The sequence below is a fragment of the Hyalella azteca genome, unplaced genomic scaffold (assembly GCF_000764305.2).
Source record: "Hyalella azteca isolate HAZT.00-mixed unplaced genomic scaffold, Hazt_2.0.2 contig11760, whole genome shotgun sequence".
Classification (NCBI taxonomy): domain Eukaryota; kingdom Metazoa; phylum Arthropoda; class Malacostraca; order Amphipoda; family Hyalellidae; genus Hyalella; species Hyalella azteca.
The window spans coordinates 70,199-94,170 of NW_025941745.1; the positions used below are offsets into that span (position 1 = coordinate 70,199).

The 23,972-nt window shown below is 38.4% G+C and overlaps 1 protein-coding gene across 1 annotated transcript in view; it reads left to right on the forward strand.

The window, feature by feature from the left end:
* Positions 1 to 3,181: 3,181 nt before the first annotated feature.
* Positions 3,182 to 23,972, forward strand: part of LOC108673281 (cadherin-23) — a 34,637-nt gene continuing 13,846 nt past the window's right edge. The window contains exons 1-20 of the mRNA XM_018161081.2: positions 3,182 to 3,424; positions 5,317 to 5,491; positions 5,979 to 6,226; positions 7,013 to 7,093; positions 7,613 to 7,759; positions 9,294 to 9,425; positions 11,389 to 11,467; positions 12,379 to 12,545; positions 14,035 to 14,181; positions 15,005 to 15,175; positions 15,779 to 16,143; positions 16,785 to 17,007; positions 17,864 to 18,000; positions 18,454 to 18,614; positions 19,259 to 19,424; positions 20,278 to 20,416; positions 20,910 to 21,051; positions 22,077 to 22,163; positions 23,222 to 23,338; positions 23,844 to 23,950. Coding sequence (XP_018016570.1) covers positions 3,380 to 3,424; positions 5,317 to 5,491; positions 5,979 to 6,226; positions 7,013 to 7,093; positions 7,613 to 7,759; positions 9,294 to 9,425; positions 11,389 to 11,467; positions 12,379 to 12,545; positions 14,035 to 14,181; positions 15,005 to 15,175; positions 15,779 to 16,143; positions 16,785 to 17,007; positions 17,864 to 18,000; positions 18,454 to 18,614; positions 19,259 to 19,424; positions 20,278 to 20,416; positions 20,910 to 21,051; positions 22,077 to 22,163; positions 23,222 to 23,338; positions 23,844 to 23,950 — 3,036 coding nt within the window. The 5' untranslated portion in view covers positions 3,182 to 3,379. The remainder of the gene's footprint in view (positions 3,425 to 5,316; positions 5,492 to 5,978; positions 6,227 to 7,012; positions 7,094 to 7,612; positions 7,760 to 9,293; positions 9,426 to 11,388; positions 11,468 to 12,378; positions 12,546 to 14,034; positions 14,182 to 15,004; positions 15,176 to 15,778; positions 16,144 to 16,784; positions 17,008 to 17,863; positions 18,001 to 18,453; positions 18,615 to 19,258; positions 19,425 to 20,277; positions 20,417 to 20,909; positions 21,052 to 22,076; positions 22,164 to 23,221; positions 23,339 to 23,843; positions 23,951 to 23,972) is intronic.

The window sequence follows — 23,972 nt, forward strand, 5'->3', positions numbered from 1 at the left end:
TTCATCCGGCTCTTCTGTTTATTCCAAAATATGATTCCATATTTTGATACTGTGGTGCTTATTCTTAACAAGATCCTGGTTTTGAAACTATATTTATATTAAAAAATTTAAAATTGAAATTATACTTTTTTATTCAATCCATCATTGTATTTCAATGCCTCACTATTTTCCCGGTAGGAACAAATATTCAGGTCCAGGATAATATCCCGAGACGATACGCATAACAAACAGTGGCTGTATATATATGATGCCAGGTTTAAAATACTCAAACATGGACAAACATTAAAAATTATAATTTATTTTGGGATTGCATAAGCTTATGAAGTTCACAAGTAATGTAATTATAATTTAGATACTGCAACCAATATGGACATATACTGTGATGAAAGTGATAGTGTCATGAAAGCCTACATCGTGAACCTATCCTTTCGTGAGAATGTAATGGTACACTAGACGAATATAATTTCCTTTCATTCCTAAATAACAAGGAAACTATTAATTTCATACCATGCATTCTCGAACGCATCATGTCGATATCGCTGCACAGAGAAATCCCACATAATGAGCAAATTCATCGCCGGTTTATCGGTGGCAATTCAGAGGCTAATGGACGTTACATAAGACAGGGTTTTCACGTATAGAAAAGCATTATTTCAAAATTCTTCGAAAATAAATTAAAAAAGTATTATTTCAAAGATTCCTTAGCATTTCTTTGTTATTAACATTTATGTAATGTATGACAGAAGTAATCCATGTCCCAAAAATACTCGAATATCGGGCGTCAGTGCACGACGTTTGTGAAGGTTATCATGCTGGTTATTTTGGAAGTGGCTTGAGTGTGTGGCAACTGCAGTGGCTGGATCGATTGTGATGGTTATCATATGGATGATTTTGGGAGTGCCTCGTTTGTGGAGGTACATATTGTGGTTATTTTTGAAATGGTTAATCAACAGCACAATTTTCAGTGCAGGACAAATTTTTCCAAAATGGAAATAAAGCTCATTATTGTAATGTATTATTATGAGTCATAATCTCATAACTGTGTGCAAATTTGCCGTCATGGATAACGAACGACGGAGCAGCAATATACTCTGTCGAGTGGATATGTCAACTGGAGGTAAGTTGACACACGTCCTGTGTCAACGAGACTATAGGATATAAGTTGACAGATATCATGCGTCAACTGGACTAAAGGATATAAGTTGACACACGTCATGCGTCAACTAGACTATAGGATATAAGTTTACAGATATCATGCGTCAACTGGACTATAGGATATAAGTTGACTGGTACCATGCGTTAACTGAACTATAGGATATAAGTTGACAGATATCATGCGTCAACTGGACTAAAGGATATAAGTTGACAGATATCATGCGTCAACTGGACTAAAGGATAAGTTGACAGATATCATGCGCCAAGTGGACTATAGGATATAAGTTGACAGATATCATGCGTCAACTGAACTATAGGATATAAGTTGACAGATATCATGCGTCAACTGGACTATAGGATATAAGTTGACAGATATCTTGCGTCAACTGGACTATAGGATATAAGTTGACAGATATCTTGCGTCAACTGGACTATAGGATATAAATTGACAGGTATCTTGCGTCAACTGGACTACAGGATGTAAGTTGACAGATATCTTGCGTCAGCTGGACTACAGGATGTAAGTTGACAGATATCTTGCGTCAGCTGGACTATAGGATATAAGTTGACAGATATCATGCGTCAACTGGACTATAGGATATAAGTTGACAGATATCTTGCGTCAACTGGACTACAGGATGTAAGTTGACAGATATCTTGCGTCAGCTGGACTATAGGATATAAGTTGACATATATTATGAGTCAAATTGACTATAGGACATAAGTTGACAGATATCATGCGTCAACTAGACTATCTAGTACATTACTTGACAAATATCATGCGTCAACTGGATTATAAGTTGACAGATATCATGCAGCAACTGGACAGTTGACTCAAGATGTGTCAACGAACACTTTTGCGTAGATCAAAACAATATCTTCTATGTCAAAGGAGAAGCTACACTTTTAGCTTATAAAAATAATAAATTCATATACCATCACCGAAGCACTAGCATTGAAGCAGCGCATGCTGTTACGTAAGCTTTTTGTAGTCTTATGTGTTCAAGCGGACGAACAAGAACCGAAATGTCTGTTTTAACATCTCAGTAAAACCTTAACAGTTAAATAGAAAACAAATAATTACGTTTCAGCATTTCTAAGACTGCATATTTATTAGTCAAAGTATTCATATCCATAAGTCGAAGGATGGCGAAGTTATAAATGCGTAAAATTTAAATGGCGAACTTATAAATTTTACAAATCATGAATTTGCTTCGCCACATTCATGACAGAATTTCGATATTCGATCCACTGTTCAACATTCGATGATTCATAACATTTTCAACATAATGTATCAATGACATAATTAACCAACGCAGCGTGTTGATACGATAACAGGTCGCGGATGCAATGCGGAGACATTATCGTGGCGATAAGAAAGCCGTTATCGCGCTATCTCCTGCATCATCAAATGGCCAGTGGGCCTCAGCCTACCGTCAAGACCTGGTGGTTTGCTAGTGGTCCTAGTCACTAGTGGCAGGAGTGCAGTGCTAGTGGTGGTTTGCTAGTGGTCCTAGGCACTAGTGGTATTAGTACGGCACTAGTGATAGTTTGCTAGTGGTCCTAGGCACTAGTGGTATTAGAACGGCACTAGTGATAGTTTGCTAGTGGTCCTAGATTCTAGTTGTATTAGTACAGCACTAGGGACGGTTTGCTAGTGAGCCTAGATTCTAAACCATAGGAGTGCAGCACTAGCAATGGTTTGCTCCTATAGTTACCAGTGGTAGGAGTGTAACACTAGCGATAGTTTGCTAGTGGTCCTAATTACTAGTGGTCGGTGTGTAGTACAGCGATGGTAGGCTAGGTGATGGTGTTCGTCATCAGTGGTAGAAGTGTGGTTTCCCTGCACGTTCGGAAACTTTGAAACCTTAAGACTAGTTTCCAATTAACTACCACGAATTTAATATTTAGAAGATTCAGCTACTACAGCAAAAAATTATTAATAATAATGATATGCATACATCAACTTAATTCAGAAAATTAAAGCTATATACTCGATAATTTCAGTCACCGTGCTTCCTTCCAGACGTGGTTTTTCGATTGAATTCTTCTAAACGGGCATTTTTAATACATAAGCAATAAATAGGAAGCCGAAGCCGATTTATCAGAAGGTGATTAACTAATCAAGAAGGTGATTAATTAATTAATCAAGAAGGTGATTAATTAATCAAGAAGGAGATTAATTAATCAAGAAGGTGATTATTTAATCAAGACGAGGACGAAGATGTCGAGCTCGGGACAACGAGCGCTGCTGTCATCTCTCATCCTGGTAAGAGCCTCTTTCCTAGCCTCTCTTTTAAGGCCTCTCTTTTTCGGATTCTCTTTTTCGGTCCCTCTTTTTCTCTATTTCTCTTTTTCGACCTCTTTTCTAGCCTCTATTTTAAGGCCTATTTTTTCGGATTTCCTTTTTCGGCTTCTCTTTTCGGATTTCTCTTTTTCGACCTCTTTTATTTTGGCCTCTCTTTTTCAGTCTCTCTTATTCGCTTTTTGTTGCATTGAGATTCGTCAAATATTATTATGACCATCAAATTTTCATATCCAATTTCATCTTTATTTTCAAGTTTTATATTTATATTCTGAACATATAATTTGTATTGTGATGATGTAATTTATAACATAGTCATATCATTTCTCTCATGATTATTAATTTGCAATAAGATAATAACCAACGTATTATGATCAGTTTGGATATGTCTGATCGTATTATGATCGTTCCTACTGCATCAATCATCAATTAATCTTTAGCAGATTAATTCAGTTTGTATTAGTAGCGTTTCATTTATAACGTATTTTTAAATATTTACGAAGAATTTATTGTTTTTCAAACTTATCTTCATCATACGAGAACGATATCAACCATGAATGTCTGGCGGTGCACCTGGGGATCAATGTTATCACGTGAAACAGACGATAATTTTAATGAATTGTGCCTTACATGATTCATACATCAATGGACACAGACGAAAATTTTAATTATAGTGATAGTTCGCCTGAGGATTAATGTTATTAAGTAATACAGTGTATCGTACATAAAGTTGTGTATCTACGAAATTGTATGTACACTGTATTAATACAACTAATACATTAATGTATAATTTAGTATCAGAAGGCAGAATAAGCTTGTTTCAACGCGGGTGGTTAATGGCCAGAGAATTCGTCAATTTAAATTTTCAGGGTCGAACAATATTCTTCAGACGACATTAGTTGATCAAAATGCAGGTTCAAGGGAGTAATATCACTTTATTAACGACGTTTCGAATGTAACAACATTCATTTTCAAGTTACAGGAAGCATTGAATACAGAAATTTTGGTGGAAATTAGTACATGATACAAGTAAATAGGATACAACAAGAAAATCTGGAACCGTGAAAATAATTCCAAAACAATCTCAAAGCTTAGAAAATCAGGTAGTTTTGAGATGATAGATGGAGTCACGAATTCTCTGGCCATTAACCACCCGTGTTGAAATAATGTATAATTGTACACTGTACGTACAATTTCGAACAATTTGACCATTTAATCATTCTCCATCTATGAATAACGAGCTTAGCATGAAGAAGCTGCATGTATCGTAAAATTGAAAAGCAAATTCCAAAGCGAAAAGCAAATTTCCATGAGCTCATCAGATATTAGATTTCCGAGAAAGGATTCTGCTGCATGTGGCCGACCTCCAAAACAACACCTGCAAAAAACGATCATCTCTGGCATTAATTTGTAACTAAAATTAATAACAAAAAGCAAAGAATATGCCGCATGTGACGAAGAAAAAACATAACAGTTGATTATTGTTAAAGTAAACAATTGTATCAGACTCTCAGCCTTATACTACGATAAATTTCTTCAGGATGACTTGACTGTGATGTATATTGCGTTCGAATATAATGATCGAATATGATCTAATGCGGGAAATAAAACTCGAAAATGATTATGTTTCAATCTTGATGATTCGCATTCATTTGCGATTGAAAAAGGAAATTCAACGACGATAACCAAAGTCAAACATTTTTCCTAAACAGTCATACCTGGCCATGCATTGCCAGGTGCCGTACACCATTTGCTGCTGCTACGTGGATTCAGCTGTAAACCATTTGCAATACCTATATCCTCTATGATATGTAATCTTTATTAAAAATTTTGTTTTGAACTGTTATCCTCCGAAGATATTGGCGGGCATTCTTGTTCTGCCGGTCGCTGCTCTCGAATGTCCAAAGATTTTGGACCAAAATCCAGATTGCCTCCAGAACGGCAAGGTCGGGACGAACCCAGAAAATTGCAATATCGTCGTCAACGTATACGAAGACTGCGAGGAGGGATCGTCGCTCTTCATTGTTGAAGGTGAATATTCAATATGTTTCCCTGTTTGGTATTCGATTTGTGTAAATTGTCCATTTACGTAAATAAAATGTAAATTCGATTTATGTAAATTGTGTGCGTGTCCTGCAATAACTGTGCGTGTGCTGCGATAAATGTGCGTGTGCTGCGGTAAATGTGCGGGTGCTGCGATAAATGTGTGTGTGCTGCGATCAACGGTGCGTGAACTGCGATAAATGTTCGTGTGCTGCGATAAATGTGCGTGTGCTGCGATAAATGTGCGTGTGCTGCGACTAATGTGCGTGTTCTGCGATAACTGTACGTGAGCTGCGATAGATGTGCGTGTGTTACGCTCAATGTGCGTGTGCTGCAATCACAAGTGCGTCTATAATGCGATCAATGATCATGCATGTGCCGCGGTAGAGTACACTTGTACCGCGATTCATTATACGTGAGCGATCTTGATAACAACCTTGTGTCTTGAAACCTTAACTGTGTATTTTTTCCTCAGGTTCTTCAGTTTCATTCGGCACTTCTAACTGCAAAGGAGCTGTCGACATTGACGACAATAATGCGGTTGTACTGAACAATGCACTTGATGCTGAACTTGGGAGCATACCTCCGTCTTGTTTACAAAAAATAATATATACAATCAATGGCACAGAATTCTCTGCCCTCTTACAAACCGTCGATGTTGACGAATTTCCGCCTATGCTGACCAACCAGGCGCCCGCGCTCACTATCTACACGGACGAAAATGTAAGTGATTAATATTTTAATTACCGAGGTTGTGTAATCTTAATCAAATATATCACACGTACTCAATCAAACGTGATAGGGCAATAAAGTTTCGCTGGATTGCTATTGACGACTGTTTTTACAGTTATTTGAAATGAGAATTGATGTCAAAAATAAAAATTCACCCAAAATTAAACAACTAACAAATACCAATTGAATTTATGTTATTATCGTTGGAAACGCAACGAGGGCCAATTCCATCGTCAGTTTAGAAACCACGAGACAAATGAACTAACTCGGAAGTGATTATAATCCAGATTTACTAATAATTGACAAAGTAACGCATAACTTATTCATTATCAGTTTCAAGTGGAAATAAACTGTATGGTTGTTCAGACACATGGTGTTTTATGCTCGCTTTTAAACAACAGGACGGCTCACCGTTCAATGTAAAGTTGCACTGTTGAATGAGGTAGGTGTGCAAGAAGGTTTTCTGGATGATAACTTTCTCCTTAGTGTTCAACCAATGTTATGTAAATGATGTAAGACGTCATTCAGACGTACGTTGATGCACACGATTCACAACTGTTCTCATAAACCAGGTTGGAAAACAACTTCAGATTGGAAAGATTGCATATCCAAATACCTGATGTTGGAATCAATTTGAAGTCCAGTTGTTAGGATGCAATTCAGACTTCCATACACGGTACGCGACAATTGAGATTCTTTCGGTAAAACCAGTACGAAAGTGAAAGGATTTTATTTTTTAATTGATGTTCTATAATTTTCTCACGTTCTATCCTCCAGAACCAGCCGGATTATTTCTTACTCGCCATCAACGTTAGCGACCCAGACTACGGGGAGACATCAACCTTGAGTGGAGTTCTTGTGAGTTGTTCATCTCGTTATTGGTGTATCTTAACACTCGACGTTATTTTAATTAATTTAAATGCGCAAGAAATACGCTGAATACAACCACAGAGACGCGAGAAACTTTGTTCGGTGAATGTTAATTATGCATTCAAGACAAGAAGGGCAAATCAAACTGGAGCGGTTAATCGCATGATGCTGTTGATGCAATGTCTCCTGGAGGCAGACGCCAAATAACCTTAAAAGAATAATACTAATTTGAAATTATGCAATTTAGATTTTTCAAAACTTAATAATGTAGGAAAGTTATATTCAAGCCAAATTCGAGCACTATCTCAAGTTATGTATTGATACCAACACCTTGGTGATGCAGCGTCAAATGTCATGCTGGCATGTTATGCCCTTAAAACAACCACCAGATGCTGTATACTTCATAATCTGTAACAGAGTTTTCTATTGTACTGATTAATATATCCACTGCTTAGCTAGTGCCATATATCCATGGTTGCCTCAAATAACTGTTTTTTACTTTCGTAGCTCGATACTTTTGACGACCGATTTGCCTTACGCCGACATGACGGATGCGAGGCAAGCTCCTGTGAGGTGGCCACATTCGACCTCGTGGCGGCCAAGTCCCTCGACTACGAAGACGGCGTCTTCTATGAAATTGAAGCCACTTTTACGGTGAGAACTTAATGCTTTGCAGCCAAAAAGTCAGCTTGCCTACAGTTATGTAACACAACGGTAAGTCTTAATCCTAGCAAAGATGTCGACCAATTTTTCTGAAATTTTTATAAATTAAATAAAAATGCTTATGATATACAGAGTTATCATATTCTAATTAAGAAAAGTTTGTAATCTCCAAAGCTTCCAGATTGCATGAAAATAAAACGCATAATTTGTATATAAATGAATAAAAGTATGGATAATGGTTTTAGAAAACAGCAAAATCACCTTTTAAGATTAATTCTCTAACGTCTCCAACTGAGATGTTGTAAACATTGTGAAACTATATTCAATAAATTGGTCTGTCCCTTACACAATTTTGAGATGGTGGCGCGACCCTGCTTTAGGTGCCGCGCTGGACTCAGGGAGCACGTAAATCAGCTGCTCTGTGTCCGCTTCGGCTCAGGGTTTGAATGACAGCCTCTGAGCAAATTGATAGCTCGGAATGACTCGACTCTGCCAGCCCTTGCCATACTCTTAGGCGACTATAAAGTCGGAAAGGAGATTCTGACCAGAAACTGATTTCGATCGGGTGGCCAAGAAGGCCCAGAATAACTTTGTGCCGAGTGTGGTGACTATTCGGCCGAAGCCTATATAGGTGGTTCCCGAATATTAATTGACAGGGGTAAAGCTATAATACCTTAACATAATTCGGGTACCGCCTATAGGCTTCTGCCCAAGAGGCGCTACACTCGACTTGAATTAACATATTCTGTCTTTGCTCGGCCACCCAATCTGAATCAGTTTCTGGTCGGAATCTCCTGTCCGGCTGGCTATACATATAGTAGCTTGAGAGTATGAGAAGGGTTGCCGAGCATAGGCACACCCCAAGCTAGCAAGCTGCCAGAGGCTGCACTCAAAACCCGGAGCCAAAGCAGACATATAGAATGGCTGGTTTACGTTTTCCACGAGCCCTAGGTGGCACCTAATCCAGAGTCTAGCCCACCTCTAAATTTGTTAGGGCAGAATGTGGATTTTTTTTTTGTATTTACAAAGAAAGCTTGAATATAAATTACTATACAAATTTGATCCGGAAGTAAAAAAAATTCTGATCACAGTTATCATATCAGAATTTTCTGAAATTTTTCATTATTTTTTATCAGAGATGTGGACTTACGTATAGTAACTTTAAAGTTTGCGGAGGAACGAAATGCGTCGTGAATATGTTAATTCTAAAGTACGAGTACAATGCACATATTAACTTTTGCGGAAAAATTGGAAGCTACGATACGAAAAAATGGAAGCTAGTCTACAAATTTTCCCTATGTCAAAATCACATTTTTGCTTATTTTAACAGTCGGCTTAAATCGCAAGTTCACAAGGAATTTAAAAGCAAAGAAAACGCCATGCAAATTCACCATATCGATATTGAAAGCGCTTCGGAGTCCAGCTCCATCATCAGTTCGACAATCTAAAAAATGAATACAATCATTTATAATTCAAAAATTATATTCATGCTTTTTGAAGTTAGTAAAGGTATAACCTATTCCAGTCTTCTGACTCCCGAGGAAGCCACAACACGACGCAGATTACGGTGCTGCTGTTCATCAACGACTTGCCAGACTCCCCGCCCTTCTGGCTCAAGATCGTGCCGACCGTCTCTGTGCAGGAGTCAGACGAAGTGGTGAGTGAGATTAGTGTATTATATTAGTGTGGTGAGTCAGATACACGGCTGAACGTCTTGGATGTAGAGTCAGATCAAGTATCAAAGCGGATCCACAGCTGACCGCCTTGGATGTAGAGTTAGACTATACGTATCGAAACAAATCCAAGGCTGACCGCCTTGGATCTAGAGTCAGACTATGTATCAAAATGGATCCACGGCTGACCACCTTGGATCTAGAGTCAGACTATGTATCAAAATGGATCCAAGGCTGACCACCTTGGATCTAGAGTCAGACTATGTATCGAAATGGATCCAAGGCTGACCGCTTCGTCAGACCAAGTATCAAAACGAATCCTCGCCAGACCGTCTTGAAGGGAGAGAGAAACAAAGCTGAAGAGCAGATACACAGTTGAACTATTGTACAGGTGGAATCAGACCAAGTTAAGGAGTATCCTAGTTCAAACCTTATATCATTATATGCTCTAGTCCCACCCTTTTGCTCTAGTTCCACCCTTATGCCCTACTTCTACCCTTATACCTTAGTTACACTCTCTTAGCCTAGTTCCACCTTTACGCCCTAGTTCCAGTCCCAAGTCACAGCCACCTCTTGTTCTCCCAGTTCCACGTTCATTCTTCAGTATCCCATTCATTCCATAGCCCTCCTCTCATCCCCAGCCCTCTTCCCACGACCTATCTAACCTCTCAAGCCCTTTCGTCCCCTATCGTGCCTCACGTCACCTATCTTGCTTACGTCCCTTCTCATGCTCCACGTCCCATATCATGCCCCCGTTCCTTATCATGCTTACGTTCCTTGTTCCTTATCATAACCCACGTCCAATATCATGCCCCACGTCACCTATCATGCCCCACTGAGCTCGTTGCGCAAAGAGCTGATCGAAGAGAGAGCTCAACGGAAAAATATAGAAAACTTGGAAAAGATGGAACGGAAGAATCACAACGTGGACATAGCCGAAATCGCTAGCGAAAGCTCCCGCGAATTACTAGACAGAGAACGAAGGAAGTGCAACCTTGTTTGGTTCAGCATTCCCGAAAGCACCGCATCTGAGACGAACAAACGTGTGATGGCCGACAATAAGTATGTGGCAGACTGTTGTAGTAAAGCACTAAGCACGCCGGTTGATATTGCATTGTGTAAGAGGCTGCGCTCCAAGAATGCTGCTACTAACGCATGCAGACCTCTATTGGTGACTGTGAAGGATCCGGCCCAGGTTTGGAGCGTGCTGAAAGCAGCGAAAAAATTAGGAGAAACTGTTGAATTCAAGTCTGTTTTTGTGAAAAAGGATTCCACCCCTTTAGAGAGGGCGGAATACCGCAAGAAATGGCAGGAGCGAAACAGACGCAGAAACACGGAAAATCATGTCAACACCATTCAAGATCTCACGAGGACTCCGACCGCTCGCCGACAGTCACGGGAGATGGAAGACAATTAAATAGTGATAATCATGTATATAAATCCAGCTCTGTAAATAAGGTAAAAAGTTTATTCATACATCAAGATGGAAGTGCACAAAAAGTTTTGAAATGTTTCTACACGAACTCTGATTCCGTTTTGAACAAAATAAATGAACTGTTAACTGTGATCGAAAACGAGTGTATAGACATTATTTGTATTACAGAGACACTCCCCAAAAATCACGGGGAGAAAATTTTACCAGTTGAATTTCAGTTGCCAGGTTTTGATTGCTTTCATAATTTAAACGAAGAGCAGTGTAGTAGAGGTGTAGGTCTGTGGGTTAATCAGTCTTAAAATGCCTCGTACCCTACGGAACATCTGATATCTAGAAGCGATTTTAAATCTACCGTCCGTAAGGCCAGTCTAGTCAAGAAAAGTACAAGAATCGGCGACAGGCCTATCCAGGCCTATTTATTTAATGCCGAAGATACTATACTATACTATACTATGTCACCTATCATGCCCCAGCTCCCCTCTCACGCCAGTTGCCTTCTTTTCATCCCTCAGGGCAAGGAAGTGTTCAGCGTGTTGGCTAGAGATCGAGACATCGGCATCGACAACGACATCAACTATGATATCACCAATGGTAAGTCGGCATAGCGACAACATTCATTCATACCATTATTATGATGAATTTTCTTGGAGTAGCCACCAGTATCGAATTTATGAAGCGTACTGAGGTTTATGGGTGACTATAGTAATAGTATAGTAATATCGTGTTTCCCATTATCATTGATTATTAAATGTTTTTCATTTGTTCAGTATGAGAGTATTATTTTCTCGGCAATTAACTTCGCTCGAAACTTCGAAATAATGCTAATGTATCCAAGATAAGCGTCTTTGAGTCTAGTTCAATTGAATTGTTAAATGACTGCTTCTGGGTTTGTTTTAACGATTCAGCATCGCATTGATATTATCGATTCTGTGTTGAGATTAATTCATCATGCAGGCATACAGCCTACAATTGTTCTCTTACACTATTTCTACTCCAGTTCACGTTTAATTCACGATGCTCCGGTATTTCCTAATTCGCCTTCTTGCCGAACTTAATTTGGAACTTATTTTATTTACGAATTAAACATGAAATTTGCTCTCTTAACGACTTAAGCTTGAAAGCAAAATCGTTTCGGTCCGAGCATCACAAAACTGAAGTAAATGAAAAATCCAAGAAGGCCAAATGAGTCAAAATCAAATAAAATTCAATAATATGAAGCCATTTGTGGCTGAAACCGTGACTCAACTCTCTTAAAAAAACGCTTAATTTACAACATAATTTAATTCAAAGTTACATAACATTAAACGTTAATTTCTTCTGACATCATTATGAATGCCAATTAATATGATGCATTCCAGGTTTACTCTGTTTAGTAGAGCTATACCGTCAATTTCACAATACATTTTCTGTAAACTTTCTCCCATAGGAATATAACGTCTAATTCATTATACACTTTCTGTTCACTTTTTTTATAATTTCCGTCTATTTTTCTCTGGACTAAGGCAACGATGGAGGCTACTTCGCGATAGATAAAGCGAAGGGCGTCGTGACGACAGCCAAAGCAATAGACAGGGAGGTTCTGAATGCGACGTTCTTCAACCTGGAGGTGATGGCGTACGAAGTCCTGGCAAACGGCAGCATGGCTCCAGACCCCAACAACGTGACTCAGGTACGAGGAGCACGAGAGACCATGAGCTCCGGTACGTGAGACGTGCGTTGTAATTGTGAGACTTAATACGTTTTACGTACGTTTTTATACGTGTTGAACGTGACTTGTCTGTTGTAATTGTGAGACCTATACGTTTTGAACGCGACAAGTAGGACGTGATTGTAAGACCTATACGTGTTGAACGCGACAAGTAGGACGTGATTGTAAGACCTATACGTGGTGAACGCGACAAGTAGGACGTGATTGTAAGACCTATACGTGTTGAACGCGACAAGTAGGACGTGATTGTGAGGCCTATACGTGTTGAATGCGACAAGTAGGACGTGATTGTGAGGCCTACGTGATGAATGCAACACGTATGTCGTTACTAAGACCTACGTACGTGATGCACTTAAGACATTCATCGCGCTTTTCATCGGACACACGCGATAAATGTGGATGCGATGAGAGAGTGGTTCCCAAATTTTTTTCAGGCTGGCGCCCCCTTTGGCTCCCTGGTGAATCTCTAGCGCCTCTCCCCCCCCCCGACAGAAACATAAAAACAAACGCCTCTTTCTTGATATTTAGTACGCTGCAATTTTAAAAGAGAAAGGGAGAAAAGTTAAACACAAATGTGTATTTCACAAATAGAACCCAATTTAGTAAGCCAATATATTTTTTTTACAGTTTTAACTGTTCCGGCACTAGAAATTCAAGACGGCTCGGACAAATTTACGGCCTGACTCGTGGCCGGTCTCGCAGCCGGCCTCACGGCCAATCTTTACATTTAGTGACCAAGGAATATTTCCCAAACTAATGAACGCAGCTCGATAAAACTTGGAACACGTATTCATTAATTAGGACCTAACAATGATGTTTAGCTCGCGAAATTTTTTTTCAATTTCACCTTCATTCGGGAGTTATATGACGATACGGGCCGAAATTCGCAGTGATCAAAGAATTTTTTCCAAACTACGGAACAGATTCGAACGACATTTTGAATATAAATTCCTTACTAACAAACAGTGATTTTTAGCATGTGAAAATTGATTCGAGTCAGAGTCATGTTCTGCATGTGTTGTGTACAAATCGTCAAACAATCGTACGAACTTCTGACTTCGACTTCGAGGACTGCCGCTCCCCTACTGCCCATTTCTTCCTCACCGCCCCCCCCCCCTCCCAGATCTTTCCGCCGTCCCCAGGGGGGCGATATCGCCCACTTTGGGAACCACAGTGTCAAACGCTTTAATTGCACATGGTGTAGATGTGATGTACGCGAGATGTGTAGTTCATAAATGACATGCATTTAATTGTGCCGTGAGATGTATTAATTGTGCGTAAAAATTGCATGATGTCGGTGGACGGACATGAAATAAATACCACATTAATAGAATCCAAAAATATAAATTATTCTTTCACAGTTGAATAATTTCGTTAAAAAAACAACGTTTACGCTTAATAAAGTACAATTAATAACCACGTGAACAAGTCTACCCTGACGTGCACGTAGGTAACCAACGTGCAAGTGACAGACGTGAACGACTGCGTGCCGGAGTTCGGGGCCGCCGCCATGAACGTGACGATGTCGGAGCTGACAGCGCTGGCGGGCGGCGGGTCGTTCGTCATCGGCTACATCACCGTGGAAGATCTCGACGAGGTGCGGTAATGCTATATCTACGCATCATATATCGCTTTCTGCGTATATAATAATAAGTTATGTGGTTACGTATGCATGTAATATTAGGTTATATTGCTATCTACGCATCTTATATTGCTTTATGCGTACATAATAATAAGTTATATGGTTACGTATGCATGTAATATTAGGTTATATTGCTATATTATATGTTCTATTGCTTCCTGCGTGTATAATAATAAGTTATGTGGTTACGTACGCAGTAATACTAGGTTATATTGCTATATCTGCATCTTATATTGCTTTCTGCACATGTAATAATAAGTTAAATGGTTACGTGCGTAGGTAATAGTAGGTTATATTGCTATATAAGATGATATATTGCTTTCTGCGTATAGAATAATAAGTTATATAGTTACGTACGTAGGTAATATTAGGTCATATTGCTATATACGCACGAAATACTGCGTTATATTGATATATATCACGTTATATTGCTATCTACTGAGCTATATCTACTTAGCTGTTGCTCGTTGTGTGAATGTTCAGTGCTGATGCTGATAAAAGGAGTGCATGTAAAAAACATACATAGCTATCACTATGTGTTATACACAATGCATGCTGTATAAATGTCTCACCGTACAATAATTCTAATCATAGTAATTACAAATAATTCTATTATAATATCTGTACGGTGTAGGGTCAAGCTGGGCAGTACGCGCTCACCAGTTCGCAGCCCAGGGATGTTAACTTGAGTTTCACAATTGCTTATCACTACAAACATCTGTAGAAAAGAAATTATCATAGTCATTACAAATAATTCGATTATTTCTGTACATTATAGGACCAAGCAGGGGAGTACGCGCTCACCAGTTCGCAGCCCCAACACCTGGCGTTCAGTCCGCGCTCCGGTTCCGGTGAAACTAACTTCACGGTCACGGCTCTCTATGTTCCTGATGACAACATTTACGACTATGAGTCAAGGCCAGACAATGATTACGACATCATTATTGAGGTAACCAGTATTGAAGAAGAAGAAATTGCGATGTATGTTTCAACTTTGTAGCAAGTAATACGTAAGAAACCAGCAATTGCGATGTGTGCTTCAATTTTGTTGCACGTAATACGTAAGAAATAATGACTCGATACCACTAGAAATTTTTTTAACCACTGCATATGAGTTTAATACCGTCGTGAGTTGTAAAGATGTTAAGTGATAGAAATATGGTAGAAACGAAATGGTGATTAAATAATTTGATTGGATACCGCTAAAATTACAGAGATTTCTTCGAGGATGTTCATTGGCTGGAAATTTACCGTTAAAAATTAAAGGAATTGGCGAATAAATAGGATTCGAAGAGGACATTCAGGAAAATTGCCAACGATTTTAGCACGTGCACCTATTTTAATTTTTAACCTAAAGAATAGTATAAACAAACTGGAAACATACATTTTCTACCCTCAGATCAACTCGACTGTGTCTTCAGACCCCTCGCACGTCAGCTCCACTCTAATCATCACACTCATTTTCTTCCCTCAGATCAACGCTACTGTGGCTTCAGACCTCTCACACGTCAGCTCCCCCACTCTAATCATCACACTCATTTTCTTCCCTCAGATCAACGCTACGGAGGTAGCAGACCCCTCACACGTCAGCTCCACCACTCTAATCATCACACTCATTTTCTACCCTCAGATCAACTCTAATGTTGCTTCAGACCCCTCACACGTCAGCTCCCCCACTCTAATCATCACACTCATTTTCTTCCCTCAGATCAACGCTACGGAGGTAGCAGACCCCTCACACGTCAGCTCCATCACTCTAATCATCACACTCGAAGACGTCAACGACAATTATCCTGTCTTCAAATATTTACAATACCCCGCTTCGATTTACGAAAACTTAGCAAATGAATTACCAGTGATCAACGTTTTAGCGACGGACAACGACAAGTCGGATGAGTATGGCACTCTTAGTTTAAGGTAAGTTTCTATAATGTCATCATTAACATTCAAATTTTGCTAGCTACGGTAGAAATATTTTTGATACTCAGTAACTTGCAAACCCGAGTGCAGAGATTTAGCTTAATTTTCAATAAATTTGTATCAATGAAAGAAATTAGGTATCGTAATTCATCATATTAAACGATTTACACTAAACGAAGTGTACACATCATAACTTTTTCAATGCTATTTGTATGATACAGATTAAACGAGAAGGTTTTAGTTGAAAATGTTTTAAAGGGTAGTTATAAGTTGCTCTAGAACAGCATTGAGTTAACAACAAAGGTTCACTTAAAAGTTTGAATGGTCTCATAACCCCCTATAGGGATCATAAACTTAGTACCGAGTGAATGTAGCTTCAACGTGCGCCAATGCGCACTAGAGTAATTATGAAATAACTCCTTAATTTGATAATTTCTGTAATGAATCGATTTCTTAAATTGGGGAAGATTACCATGATGCTTTGGATTAATTATAATGACGAACAGCAAAAAAAAACGTATTCATTTGTTTAAGTTACATGTAGCGGCAAGTGCACGTTTTAAAGTGCTTTGATCTGATTACTAATGATAAAGCGCTGATAAATGATCTATTGATGTATTAACGCAATCAATTTGCAGATACTTCATGTTCAACTGTGACTCGTATTTTACCATCAATGACGTGACTGGAACAATAACCGTGACTGGGCAGCAGAATTTGGACTATGAGCAGCGCGACACAATTGAGTGCAATTTAGAAGCCCGAGATCTGGAGGGAGGAACTGGATACCTGAAAGGAACGTCGACGTTGGTCGTGGAATTGGTAGATGTGGACGACACTCCTCCCGACATAGCTGTCATGGTCAGGACCCAGAGGCTTAACTCGTTTTGTTCAAATGAATTCAAATATCAGTTTCAGTAGATGAATTTCAAAACTTTTGACCTAGAATGTGAACCCGGAAATTAGGTACGTACGAATCTCCATATTTTCCCCGTTAGATATGAGCCCAGACCTTGGTCGCTCTAGTTGATCAAGTACAACATTGCATGGTAGATGAGTTTAATCAGCTATCAAGTCAATTACTGGCGTCACATTAATTAAAAACTCTGCCCCTGTATTTGCGACCACTTGTGAAATTGATATCAATTTAAGCTGCAGTCCAGGGAATCGTTGGAGATATCTTGAAGTTTTCGTTAAGATTCAAGACGACCACGAGGGTAACGTTTCATCATTTTATTGACCCAGGAGTGGATTCATTTGATCTCAATTCCTTTCCTCATATTTAAACTAACGATTATTATTCAAGTATCGTAATGCATTCTGAAGCTCTACGGGGATAAAAAACTTTTGAAACAATTTATACCTATAACCCAATACAAGTTGAAGTAATAATGCTCTACAGATACCACCTGATTGCAGTGAGTTTCTCAATACTGAGTAATTAAATCTGCTTTTATAAAAAAATATAGTCAACCCGTCCCTTTCACAATCTTTGAGCGGGAAAATGAAGCAGACTTTCAGCAATTTTCCAATTGAGAGAATTTCCGGGAACATGCTTCTAGTCTCATATAAAGGCTTTATTGAGCACGATTTTTACCTGCGATGTTGTAGTCAAAGTCGCAGGTACATTCACGTACATTTGTGAATTACTTTACGCTGTTAATCGTAGTGGTCACGCTTCAAATATTGCATTTAACAGGGTTAATTTCTTTTTCAGTCAACCTCGTATGAAGTGTTGGAGAACGAGACCGTAGGTAGCGTACTGGTGTCGGTCGCGGCTACAGACAAGGACACCAACGCCTCGGTTAACTTCTACATCATTTATGAGGACAATAACAGGCCAGGTGTTGAAGAGTGAGTTGCTTCATCCGTTCATTTGAGCGTTGAGAATTAAGGTTTGCTTTACTTGCGAGTTAACCGTGCATTTCTCGAGAATAATTATAATGTAAAGTAATATTTGCTGTACTAATAATTTAATTGACGTGTTTATATCAACTTGGTTAATATTTAATATATAAAATATCAAGCTTACATTGTACCAAATAAGAGTTCAGAGATAAAAATGAATATCGCTAAATACTAGTAGGTTGTCCTCATTGTTGACCGGAATTAAGAGTATGGCTGATGTATGGTAATTATGGTTAAAGAAAAATAATTGTCTTTTCTGCAGCCAAGTTAATTTTTAAACTAATTATATTGAGTTGGAGGAACCCGTGTTTACATCTCCATTATACAGAGATGCACCACTTTCTTATATGGAAGAACAGCTGGTTTCGTTCGTTAAATCGAATTCGATATTTCCGACAGTTGGTTTATCATCGAAGACCGACCATGTGAGCCAGAAGAAGGCGACTTCTGCGCTGATGTTAAAACAAATGCTGAGCTGGACCGGGAGACGCAAGACAAGGTGGCTATCAAGATCATTGCTGTTGACAACAACACTGACATGAACGCTGCAACTGATTCAGGTGGGAATTATTTTTTCGGTTAGGAACTTAGATTTATTATGAACGCAAAAAATAAATGTATATTGTATTCATTAATCTGAGAGAATGAACGCTAAAACTTAGAGTGTGAGCTAACTGTATAAATTAAATTGTTTTTACGGGCTCAACGTAGCACGCAGTAAAAAACTTTGCGTAGTAATTCAACATCATAGGGCATTACTGTGAAATTAATGAGGTCATTCAACGTAGTAGGCTTAAAGTTTCTACCTTTCTGTGGTTGAATCAAAGTAATAATTCAACCTAGATATCTCGACGTGATAATATCTCAATCTCACTTTAGTGAGAAGGTATTATTAATTCTTGATATTAGCTCAACCTTTATTAATAAGCGTTGAGATTCGTAAACATGAAAATTCATCAGAGCTTAAAATACATGAAAAAATATAACTCAGTACTCACTGCAGTGAGTGACAGAGAGCGCATTTTCTCGTCGACGAAAACTTGAAGTCATGGACGGACAGACAGACGGACGGACCGACGGACATGGCGAGCACAATAGTGCATTTTTTTCATAAATGAGAAAATGCGCGAAAAACATGAAAATTCATAAAAGCTTAAAATACATGAAAATCTCTTGTCTCTGACGAACTCCTTGATTGCTGCAGTTGACGTGACCATAACATTGCTGGACGTTAACGACAAGACGCCCGTCTTCTGCGACACCTGTGCCCAGGACGACTCTGTCTACGAGAACTCGCCGAGCGGATCTTTGATAGCTAGGATCTACGCCACCGACGAGGATCTTGACGATATTCTGATCTACGATTGTAGGTAATATGATTTATTGTACTATACATTGGATGGCAGGTATGCTGATCTATTCTAATACGTACGATGGCTGGTATGCTGAAATTTCCTACTACTTGACTACTGTATGCACGATGGCACGTATGCGGGCCATTCGTACTACACGTACGATGGCAGATTGTCATGCCTACTTCAATGAGTATGACCAGCGCTCCCCCACTAGTCTATTACTCACACACGCCGGTGAGTGCACTCATCACACTCAGGGTGAGTTGAACATAAGTTGAACATAATCTACCAGCCGATCTACAGAAACTTTAATCCTAAAGTACATGATAACAAGCGCGGCCTTTGAGAGTGAAATGGTTTAGTCTTTGCACCAGTACTGGACATCGGGAACAGTTCGCATCACTTTAATCCGTCGTGTATGTGGAAATATTTTTGTTTAACAGTTTGCAAAAAATTTCAATTCCTCTCGAGTTAACTTTACTTGAAATTTTTGTATCTAAAGTAAGGTTCAATTAAGTGTGAATGTCTCTACCGTTTGGTTAAAAATATTCTTCTAGGCTTCAAAATATTCAATTGGTTCATTTCATGTGAAATTACTATTTTTTGTTGTGACGTTGTTTTGCAATAATTATGTAGGAACAAAATTATTCTCGAGCAGCAATTTAAACGTCAATCGTTGATTTTAAGACAATTTTTCATCGCCTGAGAAGGAATACAAAGCTATTAAAGTCAAAATTTACCAAAAAAGTGTTCCAAATGCACCCCGGTGAAATTAATCAATTTTAAATGGAGGTTGGTTAATTGAACTGTGAAGCGGCTGTGAGTTACGACTTTATTTTTATAATTTATTTTAATTAAACTCGGGCAGTTCTTGCGACACCGTTGTACTGGATAATTCGACGGGCGCCTTAACTGTTGGAGTAAACTCCATTGATCGGGAGACCCAAGCCTACATCAACGTAACCATCACCGTCACCGATGCTGCCGGCCACTCCGCAGTGATGGAGGCAAGAGCGAGGCTGCAAGTGCCGCCATCTTAAGTTATTATTACTGCTTTAAAACGAACCTTTGTTCACGATATTAATATATTACATAAAAGCATTATTGTCATTATTATCATTATATATTATTATTATTGTACAGCTATTATTATTATATAATAATAATTAATTATGTATATAAAATATAAGGCGTCTGTTTTGTTGGAGGTGTAACGGTGATTTTCCGTTATGGCGTAAGATATTTTGTGATATCGTAAAACACGGAATGCATACGATCATTGATTGAACGCGGATTTATATATATATATTTATTGACTGAAGTTTTCCATTTCTAAGTAGCAGGATATTTCTAGAATTTGTGAAGTGCGAAACACATACATTGACTCAATTGTTTTCTTCCAAGAAAAGACTCTTTATCGGTGACTCCAAAAATAGATTTTTATCTTGGAGTAAACATGATATGATTATTAATTTTTAATAGTAAAATAAATTCTTTCAGGTCTCCATAACCGTTAAAGATCGGAATGATGAATCTCCGGTTCTGGACGAAGCTTTATGCGGTAAAACTTACGACAACGTCTTCGAAAACGCCGCCAACGGAACGCACGTCGTAACGATGACGGCGACTGACAAAGATGAAGGTAATTATTACAATTTTTGCCGACCTTAAGTTGGCAGTTTTTGCCGACCCTTTAAAACTACGACCTTAAGTTTTGGTATGAAATGGATTGCTTAAATCAAATTAAAGTGACTTAAATTATTGAATAATTCTAAGATAATCTACTTGGTTGAAGGCGCCATATAAGTGCGAAACATTTTATGGTAGTTATTAAAAATGATAAAGTGATAACAGTTTATTTGAAAATGACAGAAAACTTCCCCGTTCGTATATATTAGTCAATTATTTCATTCATATCCATACTCATGCCTCATTAAATAACAGTTTTCTTACTCCTTATTTAATCAGTATTTTTCCCACGGTATTCTATTTCCCGGTATAAGTACACAAAAATATTTTGTTATCTATATATTTTATATAAAATTCCCCATTTATCTTGCATCAATAATAATCTCTATTAGTCATATCAGTTTACAAAGCGAAAACATAGCAGTCCTGCCACCTATACTACGTATCGTATTTCAAATTTCGCCAGCCAATGTTCCAGTTATACCACAGTCCAAGTTCCATATTTCCTTCGCGCGTGGCAGTCCCGCCACCTAAAATTATGTTCGCGCGTGGGAGTCCCGCTACACAAAATTATGTTCGCGCGTGGCAGTCCCACCACCCAAAATTATGTTCGCGCGTGGCAGTCCCGCTACCCAAAATTATGTTCGCGCGTGACAGTCCCGCTACACAAAATTATGTTCGCGCGTGGCAGTCCCGCTACCCAAAATTATGTTCGCGCGTGGCAGTCCCGCTCGCCCAAAATTATGTTCGCGCGTGGCAGTCCCGCCACCCAAAATTATGTTCGAGCGTGGCAGTCCCGCCACCCAAAATTATGTTCGCGCGTGGCAGTCCCGCCGCCCAAAATTATGTTCGCGCGTGGCAGTCCCGCCACCCAAAATTATGTTCGAGCGTGGCAGTCCCGTCACCCAAAATTATGTTCGGCGTGGCAGTCCCGCCACCCAAAATTATGTTGACGTTGACGCTCTTTTTCTACCCAAGGCGCGCATGCAAAAATCAGTTACATCCTGACGAAGATAGCGGGCGGCACAGGCCCTTTGAGTCCCTTCGCCATCGACGCCGATACAGGTGAGAGCATGGCTGAGCCTATACTGTAATATTATTCGGACTAATAATATTAGTTGAAGAAATAATATTAATTGAAATAACAATATTAGTTGAACTAATAATATTAGATGAACTAATGATATCAGTTGAAGTAATAATATTAGTTGAAGTAAAGTATTAGTGTAACTAATGATATCAGTTGAGGTAATAATATTAGTTGAGCTAATAATATTAGTTAAACTAATAATATAAGTTGAACTTATAATATTAGTTCAACTTTCGAATTTCAGTTGTGTTAACTGATTGTATTTGAATTATAGAATCTTCTAATTAACGATATGACTGCACTCCAAAATGTTTTCTGTAAATAAAAACTCTATTTAAAATATAATGAATTTCTTTGGCGTTTCATCTACTTTTAAAATCTTAGATAATAGAAGTCGACTGTTGCATCGTTAAATTTAACGATGCATCACTTATATGTCACTTCAGTCATATAATAATGATATATCATTTAATAATGTTGGAAATGAAGGTTAAATAAAATGAGTTTAAAAATTACTTTTTAAAGACAACACCTAAAGAATCCAGTGTCTCTGATGTTACACATGTACAATGGGTTACTAATTTTGGTAGCAAATATTATCAAATATTAAAAAAGTAATTTTTAAATTTTATTTTTGAAAATTGAATTTTTTAAAATTTTCCAAAACTATTTATTGTGTCGCTTGAATCACGCATTGTCTCCAACACGCAAGTGTGCAAAATTTCAGATCGATTGGACAGGTAGGAGTATGTTAAATATTGATTATAAGATATGTATCAGAAACAATTATTATTTCATTGTTTTAATATTAAAAATTAAATTTTTAAAATTTCCAAAATTATTTATTCTGCCAATCGATTCACGCATTGTCTCCAACTTCACGCAAGTGTGCAAAATTTCAGATCGATTGGAGAGGTAGAAGTGTGCTAAATATCGACTATAAGATTTGTAGCAGACAGACAAACAAACAAACACACAACAAGAAGTGAAGTTAAAGAGGAGTGTTGTAAAAAACAAATTCTTTTTGTTCCAGGTGAAATAGTTGTGAAAGTGGGTAACGGAATTACTCTAGACAGAGAAGAGACCGCTACATGGGTGCTGCAAGTAAAAGCCATCGACAGCTGTGAATTTAACGAGCCCAGCTGTACAGGTGGGATATAAGGGGACGCGCGCTGCATGTATGCCAAACTTCAAATAACTTGTAGAACTTTGAATTGTGTGCACTCACAGCTTAAAACTTGATGAGATGAGATATGTTTGGTTCGAATGGTATTTTAAATTTTTTTGATAGTAATTGTTTTTAAATTTGTGTTTTCTATACAACGAATCGCTAGACTGTGTGAAGTAATGTCGGAAAGATTTGTGTCTAATAATTCAATTCATGCACTAACTTATATACCAATAGTAATTGGAAGTGGATAAACTTAAAAATTAGATGTTGTAATCGTATAGCTTTATTAGATCGATGTTAATTCTACCTTAAGCATTAATGTCGGGATTTCTATTCCCAAGTTACGGAAGAAACATCCGCTGTTCAAATTTTCTGGCATGAATCTATTCGTTGCATGGCTATTCATTTAGTTCGTTGTGGTACGAAGTTGTGCACCAGTGGTGAAAATTGCTTCTTTAAGTTGAAATGTTGTTTAACACTGCAGAAAGGACCAACGCTTGCAACATAACAATCAGCGTCCAAGACGAGAACGACGAGACGCCTTACCTACCCGCCCCTCTCACCTTAACGGCAAACGAGGCTCTAACAGCGGTGAGGTTTAGAAGCAATTTAA